We start from the raw sequence: 17,834 nt of genomic DNA, 5'->3' as shown, positions 1-17,834 counted from the left end.
AGCTTGTACAGATTAGAAAGCGTGTGGTTAAATTAGCACTCGATACACCGCAGTTACAAAATACGAAGACAGTATTTTGTATGGTTGTACCGAAAAACTTTTACGCGCCCTTAAAATCTCCAATCCACAGTGTAGATTTATGTAGCGACATGGCAGATGGACAAGTCACTTCTCTTTCTGTCAGTAGATACTTCAGGAACTCCCCGTCAGGACTCAGTAAATGGACAGTGTGGTTTGTGGGGTCAGTAACAAGAATGTTTGAATGGATGTCGCATTCTATGTTAAATGGACAAAATCTTCCTATCAAATCCTGTCCACTGTATACAGTCTTCAGATGACCAGAAGATGTCACAATCACAATTTCACCTGTTGTGTCGCTGGTAAGGTTCACAACACAAATATCAGTGTTCCTATTTTGCAAGACTCTGATAGGCCATGTAAAGAGCCTCGTTTGACTTCCTTTCTAAAATTCAAACTCATCAGCTCCGGTTAATGTATATTTTTTTACAAGACGTCTGCTGCAATTGTTTAACTGAAAGACAGGGGATTCATTGTCTCTTAATGTGACGAAAAGTCCACCGTCCAATGATTGACATATCCCGTCCGGTATCAGTGGTGTTGTACTTACTATTGTAAAGATATACCCAGATGGAAATAGACGACAAATAGAATTTTTTTCATTATCAGTTATATAAACGTTACCATTCTCCGTGACACAAACACCCGCAGGAGACAATTTGATTCGGCGCTTTAGCTTTCCTTGTTTGTTGACTTCATCAATGCAATCTGTTTGAATATATTTTAAATATAACATTCATCTTCGCAAAATGCCTGCAAAAAAGCAATTCCATCTTCCACATATTTGAATGAGTTTGTTTCAGCATGACAAATGTCATCTAATTCTACTATATGTCCAATCATAAACTCCAGCATATCCTGCGTGTATTCCCCTCTAATGTACTTTGCTGTATTTCCACACTTATGAAAATATCTGTTCATTTCACATAATAACTCTTCAAGTTGTCTGTGATTGTCAATCAAGCTGAAATCAGACATGGTACTATTGTTTTCCGCCATGAAATCCATAATGTCAATTATAGATTTCCTTATCTTTTCTAAATTATGTTTTGCATTCTTCATCTTTTCATTCGTTTTCCTTAGATTGTCTTTCAGTACATCTTCTTGATTTTTCTTGATATCTGTTAGTTTGAGTATGATATCATCATAGTGCCTTTGTAAGTCTTTTACCTGAGTGTCACACATACTCTCATTTTCTTCCATCTGTGACACCATCTTCTGCATCTCTTCGTCAAGCTTTGATATTTTTTCTTCCTTTACATTATGAAGATATTCATGGATTCCTCTTCTTCTTTGTAATGCTGCCGTGGCTTGGGTTACCCAGTTGTGACCATTATGGTTTAATCTTGCACAGATAGAACAAATAAATGCATAACATTCCTCACACAGAATGTCAATGATTGAATCATGTTCCTCACAAATCTTTACATGCTGTAATGGAGAACCCAACGGATATTTTGTTTCAACATCCGCCATTTTATTTAAAGTAAACAACCCACCCAACTGTGACCTTCATTAAGAGTTGTTACGTAAAAACCAAAAGCCCCCGGATACGGAAGCGTATGAACGTCACTTTCAAATCTTTTTTAGATTAAAATTTAAACACTTTAAAACTGAAAGATTACACATTCTCTATTAAATATGCCTATTAGATCTATAAACTTTAATCAGAAACGTTGTCAAAATAATTAAAAAAACTTATCAATCAATTGTAACCTTTTATCTGCAAATACATTTTAGCATACTTCTATCTGAAAAGTTTACCTCCTTATGTGTAAAATTAATTTTTATGTTTTACATCAAAATTCTAAGAATGCTATTCTAATACAGAAGTTTTAATTGTTTAATTGCTTTTATAAGGATACTAGTATACTGAGAGTATATGAATACATTATTCCAATTTTAATTAGATAGATGGGAAAGTCCCACAGTTTAAAGCAATAACCAATAAATAATCTCTAATACTAGTTCATTCAACATATCAATGATGTTAATTTTTCCCCAAGGAATTCTCTCATGGGAAAATATTAGTATTTTTAATTTCTCTTAATGAGTAAATATTTAATATATAGATATACATTAAGCAATGTTGTTTTATACAGTAATTTCTTTTAACATGTCATAACAAAAATATGCACTGTTATAGCAATTGCATGTTATGAGTAGAAGACTTGTATTTATATCTTGTCCCTTATATTCTTATATTTAGAATATTCTGCAATTGATTTTTAAGCTGAATTCAAAAGTTTTCTCTTCGCAGGTACATGTATGTTAAGGAAGCATATAAGTCATTTCTCGGAAAATTTAGACTTTTTAAAGAAAATCAAGTTTGATAAATTACCAAAACCGCTGATAAATATAAACTGTTATTAACGATTACATATAGATAAAAGAGTGTCTAACTCAAAGACATGCACCACCGCCACGGCATCACGTGACTTCTATTAATAGCGAAATTTTCCTTAATAAAAAAGATAACAGAACAACAATACACCGGAGTTTAATGATTTCTTTGAGTAAATAATATAATTGAAAAACATCTATTTTGCCTAAAAAGTGCTGCTAGAATCCCACTGTCCAGTCAGTAAAATAATTATTACACACATTCGCACTAAACCCTACCCTATGTTTTGAATTTTATGCATATGAACCGAGATTTTTCGTAAAACCATGCTTAACTCGGGATTCTAGCAGCACTTTCCAAGTTTGTCAGAAGGCAAACCTTCCATATATACAAATCTTATGTTTTGAAATACCCAGCTTATTGTTGTTCTGTTGCATTATTGTTGTCACAAACGACAGAGGAAAGGCCGACCGGTATACGTATATAGCTGACTGTCTTCGAAAGAAAATATAATCGATGGAAATAAATTAGCATACCTGTTTATTTAACTGAACTCCATATAAATTTCACATAATATTCACGATGTTTCGTTTTAATCTCCATTTTACGTATCTCAGTACATGTTGTCTTAGCCAAATTCTCTTTACACGACATGATCAATTCCCAAGTAACTTGATGTACACATATGACGTCATCATTAATAGATTTTAATCAAAATGAAAGATACAGCATAACAAAATAAAAACATTTCATTTTTGCTAATGTTTACACGTTTCAATTCATTTTCTAGAGTTTGATTACATCTCTAAATACAAATATCACGAAAACTTGTGTACTAAAATTGACGTCATATCGCCCACTATGACGTCATAATGCAGCACTGATTTAGTCAAGGTAGAATATTTCATATGCTTCCTTATTACCCCTGCGTTTTATCAAAACATCATTTTATAGGCATTGCTCCTATTTTATATCCCTCTTCTTTCCCCTCTTTTTTCAGTGTTGTGGAGCAAGTGTGATTCTAATATGTTTACAAGAAGACATGTACAGAAATTGTCGCAGTGGTGTCTGGCATTCAATCTCCTAGACATTTCTGAGATCGTTCTTAGAAATTCTTTTAATTCTGGGCAGCACTTCTATTTATTATGTGCTGTGGAGCATCTTATGGAAATCTACTGTGTTGCTACCAGAACCAGTGGCTGTGTTTCTGTTGCTGCTAAATGCTGCTATGTTGCTGTATGGCAGCAGCTGGACATGCTGGGTTTTAGCCTCTGTAGGCATTAGCTCTTCAGTGTGGATGATGTCAAACCACTTTAAGTTAATACCATACTCAGAGAAAAGATAATGTTGCATACAAATATAGAAATCATGACTCTATAGGTTAAGTGCTTTATTAGTTTTTGTATCTGATACAAATGTTTTGTTTTATACATTAATATACATGTACTGACAACAAAACTGTCAATAAAGTTCTCCAAAAGTTTGTGTTTGCTGTTTTAATACTACTGATGAATATTGATAATATTTCGAACTTTAGAAACATGAATTCCTGAGGTGTTAATTTAAATTAACTGAATTTTCTCTTCATTTGTGTATTTTGTAAACTTATGACAACATAGTAGTATCTCCATTCTCTTAAACAGTGTCGAAATGATAAAAGTCATCAAGGCTCAAAAATAGTTGTTTATTGTCAAACTATGAAATGAATAAAGATTCAAGGAAAATGTCATCAAATGTTCTTTACAAAGAAGTTTATATGCCTTAACTATCAGACTTTGGCAAAAAAGCGGGAAATATGTATTACCCAGGACAGCAATTATTTTCAGTTTGAGATTTCATGTTTGTTGTTTTAGTCAAGAAATACATTAAGTATAAAATATGTGTATATTGCTTCGAAGTCAATGTTCGAACTATTTGTAAATTCAACACTTTTCCATTTGCAAACAAGATTTCAATTTTATTCCACTATCGTTTAATGAAGAAGAAAAAGTAGTTATTATAAAAGGAAAATACTGCAGCGCTTGACAGCTTAGGATCAACAGGATCTCAATAAATTTCACGGCAAACTTTTATAAATAAACACTTTCACAATTCCTTCACCAGTTTCCACCCACAGTGTAGACTTGTGCTGTGATAATGCCACTGGTTCTGTTACTTCTTTTTCTGTCAATAAGAATTTCAAAAACTCCCCTTCCGGACTCAACAAATGGATAAGACTGTTGGCTGGATCAATAACGAGAACGTTACATGTGGAGTCACACACCAAGTCAAATGGAAAGAAGTTCTCCTTCAGGTTCTGTCCACGATAGCCAGATCGCAGGTGACCAGAGAGAGATACAATCACTATCTCACCTGTATCGTCACTTGTCATGTTCACAACACAGGTATCAGTATTATTGTTCTGACAGAGTCTGATCGGTGCTATAAACAGTCTGGTTTCACCGTCCTCTTGGTACTCGTACTCCTGAATGACATCACCGGTCAGTGTCAAGTGTTTTACTAAATATCGACTGTCCGAGTCTGGTGTACAAGCATCTGTTTCAGAAACTCCCAAAGAAACAAAAATTCCACCATCCACTGAATTACATATTCCTACAGGTCTCAGGGGGTCAGTATTCAAAAGTTTCGAGACGGACCCTGATTGAGAAAGATAACAAATAGAACTTTCCCGTTTCGATGTGAAATAAATACCACTAATATTTACAAAAAAATCATTTGATTCAAAGTTTAATTTCCGCTTCTTCTCTCCTTTTCTGTTAATCAGTTCAACGAAATCTGATTCTCCACCCGATACGTAACATTCATCTTCATTTAAAATCTCTGAAAAGAAAATCATATGTTCACTGTATTTAAACGAATCTGATGCCTTAGCACTGATTTCATCTAAATCAAAACATTGACTTGACATGGACTCCAACAATTCATCGTCAATGTCCCCTCCTCTGTATCGAATTAATAGTTCTCTACATCAATGTCCAAGTCATTTACCGAACGTGTCAGGTCTCTGTGGTTCTCTATAAAGTTTTTATCAGACATCAGGTTCTGTTGTTCTCCTCTATGTATTTCACTATTTCGAATATTTTGGTTTTTTCCCTGTCTACTCGAGATTTCTCATTTGCTAAATGTTCCTTTCTCTTACGCAGATTGCTTTTCAATTCTTCCTCTTTACGTTTCCTGATATCTGTTAACTTGGATATGACGTCGTCAAAATGCTTCTTTACTTTTTTTATTTGGGATTCACATGTCCTTTCATTTTCAGTCTTCTTTTTTGTTATCTTCTCATCTATCCCCGGCACTTTCTCTTCCTTTATCTTCCTCAGAAACTCCAAGAGACCTTTTCTTCTCTGACTGGCCGCCACACCCTGTGTTATGTTCATTGTGGTCTGTTTTTGCACATGTAGAACAAATGAATTCATCACAGTCCTCACACACCAAATCTATAGGTAAATCATGACTGTCACACATCTGTATATGTTCCTGAGGAGAACCAACTGAGTATTTCGGTTTATTAGCCGTCATTTTACAAAAATAATTCAGTCTGTCAATGTTATTCAGTAAAGATTGAAGAAGGACCTACGGATGTAAACTTATATGTGTAAATATGTATTGAAATATAATGTATCTCTTTTAACTATATGAACAGTCAATAGAAGAGGAAGTTTTTGTTCATCTGAATTTTAATAAATGCTTAAATTATATAAACAGTCAATAGAAAAGGAAATTATTATTTTTTTTCTGAAATTTAAATGAATGTGATTTTGTTAACATTAAATTGTCTCAAGCATATTTTGTTTTTATATACAAGGTCTGATGAATTCTTGTTATATTTTTGAACATTAACAAAATTACACATACATTGTACATCGACATATACTTATTAACATTATGAACTTAGTAGGGAAATTTGATTTGATTACATCTGTCCTTCAAAATAAGATAACCACCATACCCTCAACTCCAGGTCATGTTAGTGTCTCTAACACTATACCTAGGCCTTTCCACTACAAATATTTTTTCAAGTTGTACATACGATAAACATCATTTCGTAAATAGATAGGTACATGAAATTATCTAAACAGGTTATAACTTATGCATACCTTGGATCAAATCATCAAAAAATTTAATCATTAGTAATTGACTTACACGATGATGTGTTTTAAGGAATTAAAATGCTTTTACAAGGCTTATTTTGTAGATTACCGATCACAAGATGTGAAAATCTAAATTATGCTTTCATTTTATATTTTAAAAAAACCGTTGTATAGATAGGTAATTTAAGTGCAAAAATTGACCAACTTAGTGCCGATTTATGAGTTTATAGGAATACATATAAGAGAAAACCGAACACGCAACGAACGAAAGTATCTCGACGATATGAACAGTATTACTAGTCCAATGTCTTTGTCCGTGATAAAATTACAAATTGTAAGTGTACTTTATTTTCCCATCATTGTATTGGCGCGGTTAAAAAAAAAACCGTGCAGGGCGGAACAAACAGCTAGACAGAAGCAGGGTTTGGATGTTTGGATCACGTGGATTAGCGGGATCAAAGCATGTAAAAAAAACACGTGCAGGGCGGAAATATAGCTAGACAGAAGCAGGGTTTGGATCACGTGGATTGGCGGAATCAAAGCATGTAAAGCATTAGGAATAACTGTCAGATTTTTCAATTTCATGACGATGCATGATCAATCGATTGGTTTGCGTAATAACTTTATGCCTTCGTCGTTTATGCCAATCAATAGTAAATTGTGCTAAGCTCTTGCAAAGCGTTGTATTGATTATTGTTACAACATATACATGTAAGTATGGCACGCCAAATTCACAAAAAACAAAAACAAAAACAAAAATTTAATTAATGTGATATGCTTTAAACAAAAACTAATATTCCATCACCCCTGTAAATTTGTGCTATACACTGTACAGGAATTGATGTGGACTTTTACATTCGACGATTTACTTTGACATTTAAACCTGTTAATGCATCATGTACGCGGGGTACAGTATTCTTAATGAATAAGAAAACCTTTCTAGTTGACATAGGTATAGTAGGTCTTTCAGCCGCCGCTAGGGTTCGATTGTTGGAACATGTTTATTATTTAAAAGGTTATTTTGGTAAATAGCTAATATCAACATTTTATTTAGGTTACCAATGACCTTGGTCTTGACTTAAGTTGTTGTTCCTCAAAGAAAGTGGTAAACATAATGTAAAATATGAAAACCTTAGCTAAAAAAAAAAAATCAATCAAACGCCAAGGTCCAAAAATCTAGATATACAATGCAAAGGGAAGGTCTTGTCACAATAAATCACAAAGGAAATTCAGTGTATGAATAATGGACTATTAATTAGTACGAAAGTAACAGCTTGAAAATATGAATTTAACTTAGTTATATCAATGTTCATACTGAAACACTTTCACGAGCCCGTCTTCATTTCCTATCCACAGCTTAGGCTTGGACAGTGATAATGCTAATGGGGTTTCTATTTCTTTTTCTGTCAAAAGGTATTTCAAAAATTTCCCTTCGGGACTCAACAAATGGATCCTGCTATTGAGGTGATCAGCAACAAGAATGTTACAGATAGAGTCACACACAATGTCAGTTGGCCAAAAGTCCTCTTCCAGGTTCTGCCCACCGAACACAGATCGTAGATGACCAGTGATTGAAACAATAACAACTTCGCCCTTACAGTCCGATGTCATATTCACAACGCAAATATCCGAGTTCTTATTTTGACAGAGTTTGTAAGGAACCGTAAACAGTCGAGTTTGGCCGTTCTTCTGAAACTCATATTCTTGGATGACGTCACCGGTCAGTGTCACGTGGGTCACTAAACGTCGACAGCTTGCGTCTATCTCATCAAAATTATCGAATCCAGGGTCTATCAAAGATACTAAAAAACCATCGTTTTCTGAGTCACAAATTCCCAGTGGTTTCAGTGGATCTGTACTACACACAGTTAAGTTTGATCCTGATAGACAAAGTTTGCAAATGGAGTCTTCTGTTGTAAAATAAATATTTTTACTGAATGCACAAAAATCACTACAAAAGTCACCAAATCTAAATCTGCTTTTTTTCTCCCCTTGTGTGTTGACCAAGTTCATGTAATTTGTATCTTTAGCCATTAGTAGACACCTATCATCACTTAATGCCTCCAATATTAAAACTGAATTTTCACTATATTGAAATGAATCAGTTTCAACGGCAGTGATATCATCTAAGTCCAAAAACTGACCAAACATGGACACTATTATGTCATCATCATCCGACTCCCTATAGATCATGGAATAGTCACAATTCTCTAGCTCATTGTCGACGTCGGAAAGCAGATGAATCAGATCTCTGCAGTTCTCTATTAAGTTTTTATCAGACATAGTGATGTTGTTCTCCTCCATGTGTTCTATGATTTGAATTATTTTGTTCTTTTTATCGACAAACCGAGATTTTTCTTTGTCTAAATTTTCATTTTTCCTACGGAGATTACCATTCAGTTCTTCTTCCTTGTTATTCTTGATTTCTGTTAACCTGGATATTATTTCATCAAAATTCTTTTGTAACTGTTTTATATATATCTCACAAGAATTCTCGTTTTCAGACTTCTTTTTGATCATCTTTTCATCAAATGTCGGCAGTTTCTGTTCTTTTATATTCTTCAGGTATTCCAGAAGACCTCTTCTAATTTGACTGGCCGCTGCACCCTGGGTGACCCAATTATGTTCATTGTGGTCTGATTTGGCACATGTGGAACAAATGAAAACTTCACAGTCCTCACACACCATATCGACAGGAAAATCTTTGTGTTTTTCACACATCTGAATATGTTCTTGAGGAGAACCACCTGAATATTTTGGTTTACTAGCCGCCATTTTATGAATATATGCTTCTCGTTCACAAAGGTGGGAAAGATAATGTAACTATGCAGATAATAGAAAAAGTGTTGGAGAATCAAACATGCAGGTGCACTACAAATGAGAGGATTTCCTAACCTTATACAATCGTCTCTAAGATCAATAAACTAGCTTGTTCTAAATTTTTGTCGAATGACAGAAATGTCAAAACAAGCGAGTTTAAAAGGCTGATAAAATATACACTGTTAGGTTTGATTTAAAAATATGTATAGAAATATGGGATGAAAAGTACGTAGTTGTATGATCAATGTTGGAAAGCGGGAAAACTCATACAGAAAATCGTGTAGAGTAAATTGCCAAAAAACAGTGAATTTGCATTACGGGATCTGATTACTAGTATTTAAAGTTTGGAGTGCCTCAAAAAACCATTTCTCAAAATTAGAGAAAAAATGACTATTTCTATCATTCAAAAATCCACTTAGACCTAACTGATAAACCTACTGCTCTCATCAATATTTCATCAACAAGAACATGAAGTCAAGAAATGAAACCAACAATAATTCACAAAATATTGAAGATAGGTTCTCATTTCGATAAATAGTGCAAATGTTGTAGGAAATCATCAAAGAAATGCAGGTTTATGCCCTATTACCCTCATTGGATTGAGCAATTTGCAGAATCAGTGTAACGGTTAGAAACTGTTACTGACATAAGGTGACCGACAAATACAAGAGAGCAATAACTGAAATGTAGAGTGAAAAGGGGTGGTCGTCAGTGTTTTTTTTACAGGAACAATTGTTTAAAAATAAGAAATGCCTTATTTTTATAAAGGAATATTCAGTTAAAATCAATTTGTAATCTGTATAATACTATGTATGAAGTGCACTATGACAATGTTAGGTTGAGAATATAATAATGCCACGACGACGCGATGCAGCGATAACATGCACAACGATACAATAATCTGATGACAATACAGCTCAACAAACTTTTTAAGCTCACATCGTTTTTCGCACAAATTAAGGTCACATTGTTATAATGTAAAATTTTGTATTGAGACATCAAAATACATTTTAAAAGCATTTGTTTACATTATTTCAGTTTTATTTCATTTACCAAAACATAATTCATACAAATCAATTGCTAGAACTTTGATTGAAAAATGCTGGAAAATAATAACTATTTCCATTTGATTTTTTGTGTTTTTTGCCAATTGCAGCTGTCTTTTTGTCCGTTCTTTTGAAAGCAGTAGCTTGTCGCAGAAACATAAAATTGTGCACAGTGCAATATAAATATATTTTCTGTATTTTCTGCCTCTTTAGCACAGGGTGATAATAGTATTTTTCATCTGTTTTACTGCTTTGCATGTTAATAAGATGGCATTTTTCAGAGTCACCTTCTAAAATCTAGAATCATGAAAGATTCACCCCACACCAAAATTTTAACGTTTCAAACTGTAAATGCATAAGAATTTTCCTTTTCATAAAAAAAATTACTATTTAAAAAAATAAACAATACTTCATTACCCTACCCTGAAGTATAGTTTCTCTCTGCAATGTTATCCCTTTTCGGAATCTTTTCAGACAAAACCCAGATGAGTATGGTAAATGAGCAATTTTAAAAAATACTCACCTTTAAGAAGAAATTTTAAAATTTTCAACTATATTGTATCAAAGAAAGCACGTTTTATATCAACCTGTAATAGAGGCCTATAGTAGAAACATCGTTCCATTTACTGATAAATTCCCCTCTGAAACATCCACTTTGGAAACTTAAGATAATACTTTCAAAGGACATTTATCCATTATATATGTAATATAATGTCAAATATGTCATCGCTTTTTTTTTGAAAATAGTAATTTTTATTACAAAAATGTGACCTCAATTTGTGCGAAAAACGATTATTTTTGTTGAGCTGTAGTGTTAAAGAAAAATGACACGATAGTATGTATCATTATTAAACAGTCGCATTATTGCCTACTAATAATTTTACTATACCATCACATATTCGTTACCGTATTGCTGCGCCATTGCATTATTGTCATTGATACATGCTTATTGCATTATTGGTCATTGCACTATTTGAGCCCAAACCTTCATGGTGCAAAGACGCAAGATTGGACTTACTGGTCCTGTCTGGAATCCAGAACAAACCCTAGATGTGAGAAATTTTACATCAGGGACCTAAGCAACACACTTAGATTTCTAAAACGGATCCTTCTGGAATCCAGATAGGGCTATGTACTGTAAATCACTTTTTTATTCGCGAGAACTTTTTTTTTGCGTAATTACGCGAGTTTGTCTGTTCGCGAAAATTTATTTTTCGCGTATATTTGTATTATTAATATTTATATAAAATAGAAACCACAACTCCCGAAAATTTTGTCTCGCTTATAAATACCACATATTTAAGTCGCGAAAATAAGGTGTCGCGAAGTTATAGTGATCTACAGTATATCACTATCGAACATCCATTTTTTGGGGCGATGAGTGTGATATCAACGATCCAATTGTCATGCAAAGTCAAATGTGCCATACTTAATTTTTTGAAAGTATTGATAATTTTGAAAATAATTGTTTTTTATTGAATAATTTAAATTAAATCAGACTAATAATTTAAAGCCACATTATGTTATGATGTGTGCAGATTTACTATCTATTATGTCTTAAATATATTGTGCATCCCCCCTCCTTCAAAATAAAATCACGATACCGGTGTGTCTATTTTTAGACACTTGTTTCTGTAAAAAAGATGAGATCCCATTCACAATTATGTGTAAAAAAGTAGATATTAGAAATGTCATTTTTATCAAATTTTAAGAGCATTTAACCTGTCCATTTTATTGATTTTATTGTTCGACTTTTATTTTATAGAGAGTTTGGGCAAGTTTTGAAACAATGTTTGCAATAACTTCTATATAAAAAATTGATCAAGTCATTATATATATATATATATATATATATATATATATATATATATATATATATATATATATATATATATATATATATATATATATATATATATATATATATATATATATATTTATAGATATCTTTTAGATATGACACCTGTAAAATTGTAATTTAGAGAAATATGATATCAATAATGATAAATAGCGTGTCTCCGATCAAAAGTTAATTTGGCTTTTGTTAAATGTTATGTATAAGTTACTATTTTATTATGAAATACTATACTATTTCTTGTCAGCTTTTTTCGATTTCCAATGCTATACGTATCTATATAAGTAAAAATCCGAACATCGACCAGTCACTGGTAGATCCTGGCTGACAAAAGGTAAGAAATATATTTTTGTTATTTCCAAATTTATATTTAGTTGTGTGCACATGATCTAGTCTCTAGCAACTCACTAGATGAATTTCTTTATTCATTTGTTCTTGACCATCGCTATAAGTTCTTTTTGTACTTCTTTGTATATTCTTGTAAATTAAAGCTTCTTGCATTTGTTAACTTAACCATACGCTAAATGTTACATTTACTTCCCTTAGGGTTTCCTTTACTTCTTGTGAATTAAAGTTAAAATGCATTTGTTAAAAATAATAAGTAGTAAAGATTTACGTCCGTTTTTTCAAGATCAAGGCTGGTGTTTATAATAAAAATGGCATGATTTTTCAATTTTTTTTATAAACTTCATCTTAGCTAGAAAATGATAAAACGATATTTATTGTCTGCATATGATATTAATTTCTTTCATTAAAAAAAAACATCCAAAGTTGAATCAGAGAAAAGTACCGAAAATGTTTTAATCATTATGGACATACGTATTTCAGTGTCACAGTTACATTAATTTTGTTGCGATAAATTTAGGTTCGAACAAAGCATATTCTTTTTAACGGCTTGAAAACATCGGTCTTAATCTACTCTTTTGAGAGAACTTTCAGATTTTAACACTGAAAAATAAACAGGAACATAATTAATAAAGCTTTTCGTATTCTTGCAGTCCCATTTACAGAAAAAAAAATGACGACCTACTGCATCGTGTTTAGTCTGATTTTGGTGCTGAACTTCTTTGTGGGAACAACTCCATGGACAAGTGAGTAAATATAATGTACTATATATTATTTTTATCATTTATTCAAAGTTCTCTGATTGGCTTAAACTTGATCACATGATTAAGTATATAACAGCGGGCTTAGGTTACTATTCATAGAATCTGACATGTATATCGACTTGATCTTTCTTAAAATGGAGATAACTGTAAAACCAAAAATAATACTGATTTCACAATTATAGTTTATACAGTATATGTATGAAAAACTGTGTACTAAGAATTTTACTCAGTCTTTATGGTCGATCATAAAAATGCCACAGTTATAAATAAACTTTATATTTAATGTTACAGTATACGGAGACGAAGTAGTGGCATTTACTGCAAAGGTCTCCAGGGATGTGACATTCGGCAGTCACGACATTATCAAATATGACGCAGTTATGACGAATTTAGGCAAAAGCTATGATCCACAGACCGGAATATTCACCGCTCCATACGACGGGCTCTACAGCATCTCTTGCAGTCTTATGGCTCACTATAACAATGAAGTGCTTTTGAGAGTGGTTAAAAACGGCGGAAAGGTATCGAAACTCTACTCTGCTTCCAAGACGTATCCTCAAGCCGGACAAACTCTCCTTCTGCTACTCAATAAAGGGGACAAGATCTGGGTCCAGAATGACAAACCACAGTCAGCATCGCTCCACGACCATGGTTCTTATAACGTGTTTTCTGGCTTTTTGATCAAAGCTCTGATAAAATGATTTTAATAATCAAGTAAATCAGATTTTACATCTGTACACCTTTGATGTTTATTCAAGATGGAAATAAAAGAATAATTAAAACTTCTTTCTCACTTGTTTTTAGTAACTATGGTTTTTTCCTCAAGTGGTATGCACATTCCAGCTATACTTAGTAAAATTTCATATTGTGAATCTTCATTGCCAAAAAAAAAATTTTTAGGTTTATAGCTATTTCTCAAACAACCATTCGTAAAAATTCAAAACATTTAATTCATTACCGAACATGCTGTTGACCGTCCATGAATTTGAGGTACATGATGTTTTGTTTTGCAATTGCTAAAGGGTGTTTTAACAAGATGTCCCTGTGCCACAATGCTGACCTGAGTAACTTTGAGCGTACTGTTCACGATGATTCCCCCTTGTAATACCTGTATGGCCCCATCCAACCCCTGGGGGTCGTAATATAAAAAAGATTGAATCTACATCCCTAAGGATGCTATCACATAATTTTCAGAATTCTGGCCCAGTGGTTCTTGAAGATTTTAAAGATATTTCCTACATATTTCAATGTAAAACCTGAGATTCCCCATTGTGAACCTGCTCTTCCTCCGGGGGTCAGGACTTGTACAATTTAGAATCTGCACTACCCCTGTGTCCCTTATGCTTTCACACAAGTCAAAACTTTTCTGGTCCAGTGGTTCTTAAAAATTAACACACTTATTTTTGTCAATGGAATTTATTTCCTGATCATGATAAGGAGCACACGGCTATGTGACCAGTAGAGGATACTCCTCCATTGATTTCACTTCTGTATTACAGACCTAGTTTTTCCTGTGATAATTTGTATTGTTTATGGTATAATCAGATGCACTAAAAATTCCACTGAGAACGAAACCACTTTCCACATTGTACAAGTTTAAACTTTTATATATGGCCCAGTGGTTCTTGAAAAGAAAATTCTAAACCTTTTTTTTTCATCTATTTTATATAGTATTTAGCTCACCTGAGCCGCAGATAAAAAGTAGGGTGGGACCATAATGTGATAATTATTAAGTCCGTTTCAGATAGAAATATAAATATTGCAAAAATCTGATAAAGAACTCTTAAAAATCTTTTTCTCAGCATTAACAAAGTCATGATTAGTGATATTGATATGGAAGCACCCTCAAGTAGATTCAAGTTTGATCAAATCATTACCTAAAAGTTAAAGTGGGGCAATGAGGGTGGATCAAAGTTTTATATAGAAATATATATGGGGAATTCTTGAAAAATCATCTCAATAATAGCAAAGGCATGAATGATCATATTTATATGAACGCATCTGGAAAATAAGAGAAAAAAATCTCATCAATCATTTAACAGAAAGGCTATAAGAATTTGTTTGTATATTGACACACATGTCCCTTGTTTAGCATCCTCATGTAAAATTATTATCAGAAAACTAATTAAAGTAAGATTTAAATTTGTTCAAATAAATCATATCCCCTTTGGGACGATAAGGAGAAGCCAATTTTTGATTCTTTTTTTTGGGGGGGGGGGGGATTTTTTTTATCATATTTTGGATCAAATTTTATATTCTGAAAATATTATATATAATTACAGATTTTCAAAAATCTACATGAAATTTTTTTCCAAAATAATGACATAAAAGTATTGCTATGATTGAAAATATATACATAAACTCAAGATTTATTTATTTTGAAATCCATATTCATACTTCATATCCTATTCTATCAATTATTGATATTTGTATAATAATACATGTCAGCAAATACAATCTATTGATATTGCAAGAAATAAGTCAAATGCATGATTTCTTTCATCTGCATGTAATTGATGATATTTTCCATAATATTACATTTTCACTTGAATTGTAAATTATTTATTTCATCCATTTAGATCAATTTTTGACAATATATTATACCTTATATTTCCTCTCTTTAAAATGTTAAAAAGGATTTTCTTATCAGTTTCTAGACCTCCATATATTTTCATCAACTGATCTTGAAATAAGGTCATGTTAATGACTACACAATTAAAAAATGAAACAAATGATAAATGTGTCAAATGCTCCCTAAGACCCAACCAAAGAAAATTGTTTTCCCTAATTTTTGTCTTTTTGTAAGTTAATTGTCCCTGAGACCCGAAAAGATACTAACCAATGTTCTTTAATACTTTTATACCCCCAAAGTACACAGAATCACATTTGAGAAGGAAATGAATAAAAAGACCAGCACTTTCTATAAAATTTCTTTTAAGAGGCCCTTTGTCTGGAAGTATTCCAGCCTAATTGAAATTTGCCATATTTTTCAAACACATAAAGTGAAATATTTTCAATGTAACTGACTTGTTACATAAATTTTATTATTATTATTATTAAGAAAACAAATGTTCAGTTTAATACACTTGAAGGTGTTTGTCCACCAGCAGGTCTGGAATTATACAAAGTATAGAACTGAGAGTGATAAGTCCTGTCATGAGGAATTATCAAATTTGCCCACTCAGATGTTTTCACAATGGATGCAAATCTCTCCTCTCCAAGACGAGGTATAAGTCCGCATGTACCTTTCAGATCTGCTACAACTTCAGCTGGTCGTAGTGAACAAAATAAATGATGGTAAATCACAAACCATAAATCCAAAATGGCAGAGAATTTCAGTCTTTCACCATCAAATAGTTTTGCTCCATCAGTACCCATTTTTAGTAAGAAATCGTTTTGAGCATCATACATTGTAATGTCATATGAAGTTCCACTGATGGCACAAACTGGAATCATTGATGTTCCTGTTGATTCATGTAAGACGGATTCTTTACTTAAAGTCATTTCCTTGAATTTATATATGGATACTGCTATGGCTTGCTTGTATATTTGATTTAGATTGTTCAAGGATGCATGGCTTTCAACCAAGTTGTTCATATACATGAATTCATTTTCCTCATAACTATTATTGTCTGAATTGTGATGGTGTCTCGTGTTTTCTGATGTAGTCTTCTTCCAAGAAAAAATGGCACACTTGCTGTTATCAACTTCAAAGAGCATGTTATTACTGCTTGGGAATAAAACGATGTCAGCTGGTCCATAGAACAGACGGGGACTTCCTAAACAAACAAACAAAGCAAATCAAATATTTCAAAATATTTCAAATCCTGACTATGCCTAAATAAGAAAATGCTAGTACAACTACAAATAGAACACATAAACAATGATAAATGTTAATACATAAATATTGCATGTAGTTGAGTGTAAAATTGAAAATTTTCACCCCAAGAAAACCATTGTCAACCAGAGTGCAGCCGAGGTTGACAACATTGAGGGGTGAAATTTTTTCAATGTTACACTCAACTACATGCAATATTTATTAAATTCTACTGAATGTTTTATACAAATACATATTACAGTGAACCTTGCTTGCATAAATTCTGAGCAGTTAACATTTTTTTTGAATATTACTCTTCCTAAAGCAATGTTGACTGTTGCTACACTGGAGGTTGTGGCTTCCTTAAAAGTGGGTAAAAAAATTCAGGCAGGGCAAGTGAATTTTGACCATGTATCTGCCCTTGGACAAGTACCTTAAAAAGCTATTTGTCAGGCCCCAAAACCTGAAGTGGGTGTAATTGTCAAATAATTAATTTTCCTTCTTTCCTTTCATGAATATATAGAAAAAATATCTTGCCAACTACTTCGGCATGAACATGATGAAAGTGCTTGAATACATGGCCGGAGCCTTGGAAGCTACCTAATGATACAATTCATATCACAATATGGTCATGCGATACAACATGTATCATGATACAGCTTTCAACAATTAAA

The 17,834-nt window shown here is 32.7% G+C and overlaps 5 protein-coding genes across 5 annotated transcripts; 1 reads left to right on the top strand and 4 right to left on the bottom strand.

The window, feature by feature from the left end:
• Nucleotides 1-100: 100 nt before the first annotated feature.
• Nucleotides 101-1,554, bottom strand: LOC134258927 (uncharacterized). The gene is made up of 2 exons (XM_062741527.1): nucleotides 832-1,554; nucleotides 101-463 (listed from the first exon to the last, which is right to left on the bottom strand). Exons 1-2 carry the CDS (start codon nucleotides 1,552-1,554, stop codon nucleotides 101-103), a joined length of 1,086 nt encoding a protein of 361 aa, XP_062597511.1.
• Nucleotides 1,555-3,565: 2,011 nt separating this feature from the next.
• LOC134258926 (uncharacterized) lies at nucleotides 3,566-5,799 on the bottom strand. The gene is made up of 3 exons (XM_062741526.1): nucleotides 5,562-5,799; nucleotides 4,512-4,969; nucleotides 3,566-3,733 (listed from the first exon to the last, which is right to left on the bottom strand). The coding sequence occupies exons 1-3, from the start codon at nucleotides 5,797-5,799 to the stop codon at nucleotides 3,566-3,568; spliced, it is 864 nt and encodes a 287-aa protein (XP_062597510.1).
• Nucleotides 5,800-7,815: 2,016 nt separating this feature from the next.
• Nucleotides 7,816-9,288, bottom strand: LOC134258921 (uncharacterized). The gene has a single exon (XM_062741523.1). The coding sequence runs from the start codon at nucleotides 9,286-9,288 to the stop codon at nucleotides 7,816-7,818; it is 1,473 nt and encodes a 490-aa protein (XP_062597507.1).
• Nucleotides 9,289-12,495: 3,207 nt separating this feature from the next.
• On the top strand, nucleotides 12,496-14,108 carry LOC134258923 (complement C1q-like protein 3). The gene is made up of 3 exons (XM_062741525.1): nucleotides 12,496-12,568; nucleotides 13,233-13,325; nucleotides 13,635-14,108. The coding sequence occupies exons 2-3, from the start codon at nucleotides 13,253-13,255 to the stop codon at nucleotides 14,042-14,044; spliced, it is 483 nt and encodes a 160-aa protein (XP_062597509.1). The 5' UTR covers nucleotides 12,496-12,568; nucleotides 13,233-13,252; the 3' UTR covers nucleotides 14,045-14,108.
• A 2,164-nt stretch (nucleotides 14,109-16,272) lies between these two features.
• LOC134258922 (uncharacterized) lies at nucleotides 16,273-17,162 on the bottom strand. The gene has a single exon (XM_062741524.1). It carries the CDS (start codon nucleotides 17,061-17,063, stop codon nucleotides 16,416-16,418), a length of 648 nt encoding a protein of 215 aa, XP_062597508.1. The 5' UTR covers nucleotides 17,064-17,162; the 3' UTR covers nucleotides 16,273-16,415.
• Between the last annotated feature and the right edge of the window lie 672 nt (nucleotides 17,163-17,834).

The sequence above is a fragment of the Saccostrea cucullata genome, unplaced genomic scaffold, assembly GCF_032062105.1.
Source record: "Saccostrea cucullata isolate Sc308-1 unplaced genomic scaffold, CSIRO_AGI_Scuc_v1 ctg12576, whole genome shotgun sequence".
NCBI lineage: Eukaryota > Metazoa > Mollusca > Bivalvia > Ostreida > Ostreidae > Saccostrea > Saccostrea cuccullata.
This window is presented reverse-complemented; position numbering and strand designations above follow the sequence as displayed.

Excerpts from the sequence above, each read along its gene's own strand:
- LOC134258926 (XM_062741526.1), bottom strand. The coding sequence starts at position 5,799 with ATGAACATAACACAGGGTGTGGCGGCCAGTCAGAGAAGAAAAGGTCTC. Across the intron at positions 4,970-5,561 it reads AGAATTGAAAAGCAATCTGC|TTTCTGAAACAGATGCTTGT; the intron begins GTAAGAGAAAGG and ends TTTCTTTGGGAG. Across the intron at positions 3,734-4,511 it reads TGGAAACTGGTGAAGGAATT|TGGTTTGACATCATCCACAC; the intron begins GTGAAAGTGTTT and ends ATTAACTTAAAG.
- LOC134258927 (XM_062741527.1), bottom strand. The coding sequence starts at position 1,554 with ATGGCGGATGTTGAAACAAAATATCCGTTGGGTTCTCCATTACAGCAT. Across the intron at positions 464-831 it reads ATGGAATTGCTTTTTTGCAG|AAAGGAAGTCAAACGAGGCT; the intron begins GCATTTTGCGAA and ends TTTGAATTTTAG.
- LOC134258923 (XM_062741525.1), top strand. The coding sequence starts at position 13,253 with ATGACGACCTACTGCATCGTGTTTAGTCTGATTTTGGTGCTGAACTTC. Across the intron at positions 13,326-13,634 it reads GGGAACAACTCCATGGACAA|TATACGGAGACGAAGTAGTG; the intron begins GTGAGTAAATAT and ends TTAATGTTACAG.
- LOC134258922 (XM_062741524.1), bottom strand. The coding sequence starts at position 17,063 with ATGCTCTTTGAAGTTGATAACAGCAAGTGTGCCATTTTTTCTTGGAAG.
- LOC134258921 (XM_062741523.1), bottom strand. The coding sequence starts at position 9,288 with ATGGCGGCTAGTAAACCAAAATATTCAGGTGGTTCTCCTCAAGAACAT.